The sequence below is a fragment of the Megascapheus bottae genome, chromosome 22 (genome assembly GCF_031878675.1).
Source record: "Megascapheus bottae isolate mThoBot1 chromosome 22, mThoBot2.hap1, whole genome shotgun sequence".
NCBI classification, from domain to species: domain Eukaryota; kingdom Metazoa; phylum Chordata; class Mammalia; order Rodentia; family Geomyidae; genus Megascapheus; species Megascapheus bottae.
The window spans coordinates 1,061,477-1,069,776 of record NC_143530.1 but is presented as its reverse complement, the minus strand read 5'-3'; the positions used below and the strand labels follow the sequence as shown (position 1 = coordinate 1,069,776).

Below are 8,300 nucleotides of genomic sequence, written 5' to 3'. Positions count from 1 at the left end.
TTTTGTTTTTTTGTTTTTTTTTTGGCCCCCTTCTCTTTCTGGCCCCGCTCGCTCCGGCCCCACTCGCTCCAGCCCCGCTCGCTCCGGCCCTGCTCGCTCCGGCCCTGGCTTGCTCTGGCCCCGCTCGCTCCGGCCCGGCCCTGCTCCTGGCTTGCTCTGGCCCCGCTCGCTCCGGCCCGGCCAGCTCTCGCTTGCTCCTGGCTCCGCTCGCTCCAGCCCCTTCTCGCTCTGGCCCCGCACGCTCCGGCCTCGCTGGCTCTGGCTCGGCTCGCTCCCGCATGCTCCGGCCCTGCTCGCTCCGGCCCCGCTCGCTAGTATTTTGTTTCTTTTTCTTCCTTCTTCTTTCTTTTTTTTTTCCAGTCCTTGGGCTTTTTCAAGGCTAGCTCTCTACCACTTGAGCCACAGTACCTCTTCTACCTTTTTGTGTGTATGTGGTACTGAGGAATTGAGCCAAGGGCTTTATGCATAGTAGGCAAGCACTCTACCATTAGGCCACACTCCTGGCCCCAAGCATTTCAATTTAATACAGAATAATTTTCATTGAGGTGAATACTATTTCCTTAAAAACTGGTTATATAAGTGTTGACTACTAAAGGTAAATAAATTGCCTTTGTAAAATTTATCCACAGTATAAACTAGAACTTTAATTATTTTGAAATATATTGTTAGCTTTATCAATTACAGAATAAATGTATGTTAATTCTGTTTTATTAACTAGTCCCAAATGAGTTCCAAAATAAGAAAAACCAATGGAATTGAAGAGTTCCAGAAATCCACTGGGGGTAAATGTGTGTGTCCACACGTAAGTTATTTGTTCTCGTACGTAAGAACTGAGGGTATGGTTAAAGAAGAACCTTGAGTAAGTTGTGAAGAATGATTTAATAAGTGATGTTGAATGGTGAGGGGAAGAAAATTCTCTGATTCAAATCATATTCCATTTTGATTTTGTATGCATAATCCACACAGTCCTTTTCATATTTCTGTTCTCTGTGAGGCAGGCTATTCTCAATACAAAACCAGTGCAGCGGGGCCAGAGCATAGCCTAGTGGCAAAGTGCTCACCCAGCATGCATGAAGTCCTCAGTTCGATTCCTCAGTCCCACTTACACAGTAAAAGCCAGAGGTGGTGCTGTGGCTCAAGTGACAAAACACTAGCCATAAGCAAAAAGTATCCAAGAACAGTGCTGAGGCCCTGAGTTCAAGCCGCAGGACTGGCGAAACAAAAAACAACAACAACAAAAACCCAACCAAACAACAAAAAAAGCAAACCCCGCCCCTTCCCCCCAAAAAAAGACAAAACAAAACAGTGCAGCAAAGAGAACTCAAAGAATAACTTTATTTGCAGTTGCCAGGCATTGTTAGACTTACAGGTGATGGGACTTGGCCTTACTGAGTGCTTCCTTCTCGTATTCTGAGCTCCAGCCTTCACGAGACACCTTCACGGTCTCTGCATCTTCTGCTCACTTCAACTCCTTTTAACAACTTGGACGAATCTTTGGATTGTCTGCTTGCCGCTTATTTTGCTAGAAACACCAGGTCAGTATGTTTTGTGGTTCTGTCTCAGGGAAATTCTACTTGCACTGGAGTTAATTTCCAGTGTGTGTACTGTAGGGTTTCTGGACAGGCACATGATACCCAGGTAAATGTAAATTAGAAGTACTGTGTATGTGTGGGGGGTGGGGGGATTATAAAATTCTTAGAAGGTAAACATAAGGGAAACCCACCCCTCAGCCTGCACACACCCCAATGGGTGCACGAGGCCGTGATCTTAAGTCCTTTCCTTGGGGCACGCCTGGGGCCTTGAGTCACCCCGGCTTTTCTCCCGTTCTTGAACGGGAGTGTGCAGCACTCGGCGGCGGCGGAGGTCCAGGGGCGCCCTGCACGCGTCCCGCACAGGAGCCGCGCTCCGTGGAGCGCCCTCCCGAGCCCGCGGCCGCCGTGGGCACGTCTGCTGTCACCCCCCCCCCTGCCGACCCCCCTTTCTGGACAGGCAGAAGGGGTGCGCTACCTTCGGGAAGGCTGCCTGTCCCCCAGCGCTGAGCTTCCGAACCCACGGGTCCCGGACGGACGGACGGACCGATGGAGCCGCAGGCGGAGGCACAGCTCCACCCCCGGGCCAGCGCCGCGGCGGAGGCGGCGGCCGGAACTACACTTCCCAGACTGCACCGCGCGCAGGGGCCGCGGCCCCGCTCCGAGGCCGCCTCGGGCCGCGCCTTCGCCTCCGGTAGCTTGGCACGTCTCCCCTGAAGCGAGCGCGGGAGCCGCGGGGGACCCGGGGCCGGAGGTGAGCGGCGGGGCTTCGGGGGGCGGGGGAGGAGGAGGACGTGCGTGCGTGCGCGTGCGTCTCGGGAGCGCGCGGCCCGGAGGCGCTGTTGGTTAGGTTCCCGAACGGCGTCCGGGCGCGCTGCAGGCTCGGGTGCCGGCGGGAGGGGCGGGAGGGGCGTGGCCACGCCGGAAGCGGACGTGGCCTCGGGCTGGGAGCCCGGAAGTGAGGCGGGAACGGGGCGGGGCCCACCTTCCCCGGCTCCTCCTGCCCTGGGCCCGGGGCTGCCCACGTCGGCGCGGGGTCTCTCGTGGGGGCTCGCTTTCCCTTCCGCGCGTGTGTTGACAGTACATCCAGGGTTTTCAGAGCGTGGTCCCTGCATAGCCAGCCCAGGGCCGAGAGCTCCGTTCTACTTATGTGTTCCTGTGGCTCGAGCCCGGGGCTGCTCAAGGCGAGCTGTCTACCGCCAGCTCTGGAGTCCCCGACGCCGGGGCCTCAGGCATGCTGGCAAGCGCTCCACCGCCGGGCCGCCCTGCTGCCCACAGGAAAGGCTGTCGAGGCCTCTTCTTGAATGCGTTGATCTGGCTTGCGATGGTGAGGAAGAGCCTCACACACACCCGAGTCATGGAAGCGCATCCTGTTTCTGATCGCAGTTCTTTTTCAGAGTATAAGTGTGTTGGAAGTGGTTTAAACGGCAGTACAAGAACCACCTGTTACAACTGCAGAGCATTTGTGAACTGATTGTAATCAGGAGTTATTAATATATAAATTGCTGAAGTAATACTTAAGATATCATTTGCAAACATATATACATTATGCTATTTTTTTTTCTGCCAGTCCTGGGCTTTCCTTAAGGCTAGAGCTCTACCACTCGAGCCTCAGCACCACTTCTGTTTTCTGTTTTTTTTTTTTCTATGTATGTGGTACCAAGGAATTAAACCCTGGTCTTCATGCGTGGTACGCAAGCACTCTACCACTAGGTCAAACTCCCAGCCACGTCTGGATGTGGGAATATTTACCTCATGATAATAAGATACAAACAAGGACTTGAGTTGTTTGTTCACTAGCTAAGTTTTAAACTCTTATTTAAAATCTTATAGCACTCTTCCACTTGAGCCACAGTGCCACTTCCTAAGCTTTAAAATCTTAATGCAAAATCAACTTCAAAATGTGAAAGAACTAACACTGCATGTAGTACAAATCTAAGGAAAAGGCCTTGTAATATGAAAAAACTCTTACTACTTCAGCAAATATGTTGAGTAGAACTCTAATATATATCTTTATTGTTTGACTTCTTTCTTTCTTTTTTTTTTTTTTTTTTTTTTTTTTTTTTTTGCCAGTCCTGGGCTTGAGCTCAGGGCCTGAGCACTGTCCTTGGATTTTCTCAAGGCTAGAGCTCTACCACTTGAGCCTCAGCACCATTTCCGGCTTTTTTCTATGTATGTGGTACTGAGGAATCAAACCTGGATCTTTGTGCATGCTAGGCAAGCACTCTACCACTAGGCCAAACTCCCAGCCCTGACTTTTATTTCTTAAGGTAAATAAAAGTATTAACCCTTCATTGGAAGTATACTGCCTTATAAATCCCATGACTCATTTTTTTTATTTACATTTTTTTTGTTCTAGGCCTTGGGCTTGAACTCAGGGCCTAGGCACTGTGCCTGAGGCTTTTTCTCAAGGCTAGTGCTGTATCCTTGAGCCACAGCTTCACTTCTGGTCTTTTTAGTGAAAGAATCTCACAGACTTTGCTGCCTAGGCTATATTTGAATCATGACCCTTAAATCTTAACCTCTTGAGTAGCCAGGATTATAGGTACCAGCCACTAGCACCCAGCTAACAGCCAGTGTTTCTTTTTTTTTTTTTTTAAGCAGACTAGAATCACAAGCATACATTCAAAATCAGATTTCATGGCATTATTGTTGGGTTGTAGAATTTATAAGTTACAGTGGTAATTTCAAGAAATACAAAATCACATTCAACGTATAGGTTTAAACTGAAAAATAAGTAATTCAACATTTCTTTTTATCATCACTCCAATAAAAAAATATCAAACCAAGTTTTGGGGAGTCGTAGCTACAGAACTTGAACCTGATGTGATGAAGATGGGTGGAGTAATAGGACCACGGGGGACAGCATGTATTCTACAAGTTGCTGCTGCTCTGTTGAGTGTCTACCCTATAGGATTGACTTTTTAGCAAAAATACTTGCTTCTGCTTTAGCAAAAATACTTATTAACATTAATTTCTTACAAGACCTTGCTTTAGTGATAGATGTTCTTGAATATTTGGTTAAACCGTTTCTCCTTTTGTACTTTTTAAGAAGGATGATAAATAGATTGAAGTTCTAACCTTGTACCAATTAAGAGAAATGGAATGAAAATTGTTTGGCTTCTGTTTCATTTTCCTATCTTTTCCTTCTTTTTTCTTTCTTTTTAACTCAGGGCCCAAAACCTGGGGCCTTGCCAGGTCCTTCATCTGGATGTCACTTGAAGCACAGCTTTGCTTCTGGCTTTTCTTTTTGTGGTTAACTGTAGATAAGCTTCTCATGGACTTTCCTACTTGGGCTGGCTCTGAACCACAATCCTCAATTCGCTTCAGTAGTTCCTCAGTAGTAGTGAGTCCTCTTTTTTTCTTTCTTTCTTTCTTTCTTTTGTGTTGGTACTAGGGCTTAAACCTAGAGCTGGGGTCCTATCCTTGAGCTTTTTTTTTCAAGGCTAGTACTCTCATTTAAGCCATGTCTCCACTAACTGCTTTTTGGTGATTCATTGGAGATAAGTGTCTTGTGGAATTTCCTGTTGTGGCTGGCTTTGAGTTTCTCAGATCTCAGCCTCCTGAGTAGCACTGGTGCTAGATTCTGGCCCTCATTTTTAAAATATATCTAATTAATTTATTTTTTGATTGGCCTTGAGGCTTGAACTCTGGCCCTGGGCACTGTTCTTGAGCTCTTTTGCTCTAGGGTAGTGCTCTATCACTTTCATTCACAGCACCACTTCTGGATTTCTGGTGGTTAATTGCTATTTTTTTTTTTTTTTTTTGCCAGTCCTGGGCTTGAGCTCAGAGCCTGAGCACTGTCCTTGGACTTTCTCAAGGCTAGAGCTCTACCACTTGAGCCTCAGCACCACTTCCAGCTTTTTTCTATGCATGTGGTACCAAGGAATCAAACCCCGGCCTTTGTGCATGCTAGGCAAGCACTCTACCACTCTACCACTTGGCCAAACTCCCGGCCCCTTCTGGTGGTTAATTGGATAAGAGGCTCTTGGAAAGCTATGCTCTGGTGGTTCAGGAGACTGAGACCTGAGGATCAGTTCACAGACAGTTCAGGCAGGAATGTCCCAGAGACTTCTCTCTCTAAAAAAACTACTCAGAAAAACCCTAAAGTGTCTTTGGTGTCTCAGGGGTAGAGTGCTATCCTTGGGCACAGACAGGCTCAGGGATAGTGCCCAAGCCCTGAGCTCAAGACCAAGAACCAGCCAAGAAAAAGTCTCAAACAAGAACAGAAGTGAACTAAGTGACCCTACATCTTATGCCACTCACCAGCGGGCATTCTGCAGTATGCAAACCACACATAAGCACACATGGTCCCAGCACTCTGAGGCTCTGAGTCAGGAGGAGCTTAAACAGAATGGTGCCAGACTGAAATACATAACAAGTTCCAGGCAGCTAGAGTACAGTTTAGACTGTCTCCAAAACAACAAACAAACAAACTAAAAGTCTTAAAGGCCACTTGAAAGCCCAGAGATGCAGAAACAGCTTCTGTCGGGACAGTAGAAAAAGAAACTCAGAAGGCATGTTACAGCTTTGGTGACAGTTGAGACAATTACAGGCCGCTGTGGCAGAGGAAAGCAGGCTGGGAAGAAAAACATTCAACAAATGCAAAATAAATGGGACAACTTACCTAAGACATTGTGTCCCGTGAATAGCAGCAAGGTGGGCCCTGACCCAGGATTTCAGAAGGAGCCGGCCTGGCTGGTGGACGGGAAGGAGCACGCCCTCGGTGTGGGCCGGCACACAGGTACTAGTAAGACCTGTTGTTTTAGGTTGAAAGTGCAACTCCACCTCACACCGGAGGGTTTCCAAGCTCTCCCGCACGACGACCGGGAGAAGGCGGCAGCGGCCGCGACCCCGCCCCGTAACGTCCCTCGACGGTCGGGTCCTGAGGGTCAGCCGAGGGGAAGCAAGTGGCAGCGGGGCTGCCTTCATTCGGAATGCTTCTCATCTGGCTCCCTCGCCCTACCGCCCTCCGCCAGCCCGGTCCCCGCTCCGCGGAGCCGCTCCCCATTTCCCAGGCCCTGCCCTTCGCCCTGCCTCCTGGTCCCGCCTCGCCTCGCGGCCTCCGGGCGGGAACTACAGTTCCCAGCGGTCTCCGCGGCGCGAGGGCGTGCCCGGGGCGCAGGGAGCGCCGGGAGGTAGCGGCTGGCTGGGCTCTCCGGGCCGAGCGGTTTCTAGGCTCCGGCTCCGGCAGCCTGAGGCGTCAGCGGCCGCGTCTTCGCTCGCGAAGGGGCGGGGCGCGGCGGGAAGGAAGCGGCGGGAGCCGCGGGGGACCCGGGGCCGGAGGTGAGCGGCGGGGCTTCGGGGGGCGGGGGCCCGTGGCCTCCCCGCGAGGCCCGGCGCCCGGGCTCCGTGGCGGCGGCGTCCCGGCGCGGCCGTGTCTGAGCCGGCCGCGTGTTGTGGTTCTTCCCGTAGATGGCGGAGCCCGTGCTCCCGGCGGGGCCCGCGGCGGCGGCGGCGGCGGCGGCGGCGGCGGAGGAGAAGGAAGATGACATTGAGTTCGTCAGTGTGAGTAGCGCCGGCCCGCGCGTGTGCGCGCGTGTGTGTGTGTGCGCGTGTGTGCGCGTGCGCGCGTCTCGGGAGCGCGCGGCCCTCGAGCGCCGGGGCCACGTGCGCGGGGCCCGGAGGGCGGGGCCAGGCGGGCGGGGGCGGGGGTCCTCCCTCCCCTCTCCTCTCTCCTCCCTCCCCTCCCCTCTCTCCCCTCGCCCCCCTCCCCTCCGTCACAAAGGCTGGGACCGCAGAGCCACGCCTCCTGACGCGAGGCGGAGCCCGCCCCGAGCGGACGCCCGGTGTGGGTTGGGCGGGCTCCGAGCAGTCCCGGCGAGCCCGGGCCCGGACGGCACGGGCAGCCGCGCGCTGCGGTGTAGTGAGGACGACCCGCTTCCGCTCTGCTCCGCTCTGCTCCCTGCGGTGGCGCGGTAACGCCGGGCGCGGTCCGGCGGCGCGTGTCCACTTGGGACCCGTGCTGGGAAGGGCTCCTTTTGTCCTTTTTCTTCTCCGTGTCGGCCTGATAGGAATTAGTGGACGCTGGCCATCGGAAGGCTGAAACCGTGTCCGTGAGTTTGTCTCTCGTGAAGCACCTTCCTTGGTTTCCTTCCTGGTGCCAATGCACAGCGTACTGTGAGGATGCAGGGTGAAAGGTGCAGGAATAACCCTGAGCCATAGACGAACAGTACTCCCTCCTCCCTGGGGGACGGACGCGCGCGCGTGCGCGGGGTAGCAGCAGCAGTCCATGCCTGATGTGGATTCTCAGGCTCCACCGAGTCGTAGTTGGGAGCTGAGTTACCTGGCTGTTCATAGGGGATAAAAGTAGAAGTCAGCTTTTGTGAACGATGGGCTTAGAGAAATATTTTGTAAAGATTCAAAAGTGTGACTGTTTAGTACAAGCTTTTTTTTTTTTTTAATTGTCCTCAAGTTTAAAACTCTTACAGTTTCAATTTTATTTATTTATTTTTATGGGTCATGGGGCTTGAATTCGGCCTGGGCATCGCCCCTGGGCTCTTCAGCTCAAGGCTACCTACCGCCCTACCCCTAGGCCTAGGTGTTATCCCTGAGCTCTTCTGATCAAGGGCTGCCACCCTACCCTTGAGCCAAGCCCCACTTCCTGTTTTCTAGAGGTTAATTGGAGATGAGTCTCAGGTTCTTTTTTGCACGGGCTGGCTTTGAACCTTGATCCTCAGATGTCACCTCCTGAGTAGCTAGGATGACAGGAGTGAGCCACCACACCGAGCCCAGCTTGTTTTTAATGTGGAAAAACACTTTTTTGTGTCA

At 52.3% G+C, this 8,300-nt stretch overlaps 1 protein-coding gene across 4 annotated transcripts in view; it reads left to right on the top strand.

Moving 5' to 3' along the window:
* Positions 1–6,691: 6,691 nt before the first annotated feature.
* Positions 6,692–8,300, top strand: part of Znf451 (zinc finger protein 451) — a 68,890-nt gene continuing 67,281 nt past the window's right edge. The window contains exons 1-2 of one of the 4 annotated variants that reach the window (XR_016539270.1): positions 6,692–6,815; positions 6,945–7,037. Coding sequence is in view for 2 of the 4 variants with exons in the window: in XM_090355455.1 (XP_090211581.1) it covers positions 6,945–7,037 (93 nt within the window). In the remaining 2 variants the exon portion in view is untranslated. Of the gene's footprint in view, positions 6,816–6,944; positions 7,038–7,577; positions 7,670–8,300 lie in introns of those variants that run through there. The other 3 variants (XM_090355455.1, XM_090355450.1, XM_090355452.1) reach the window with 3 other exon arrangements.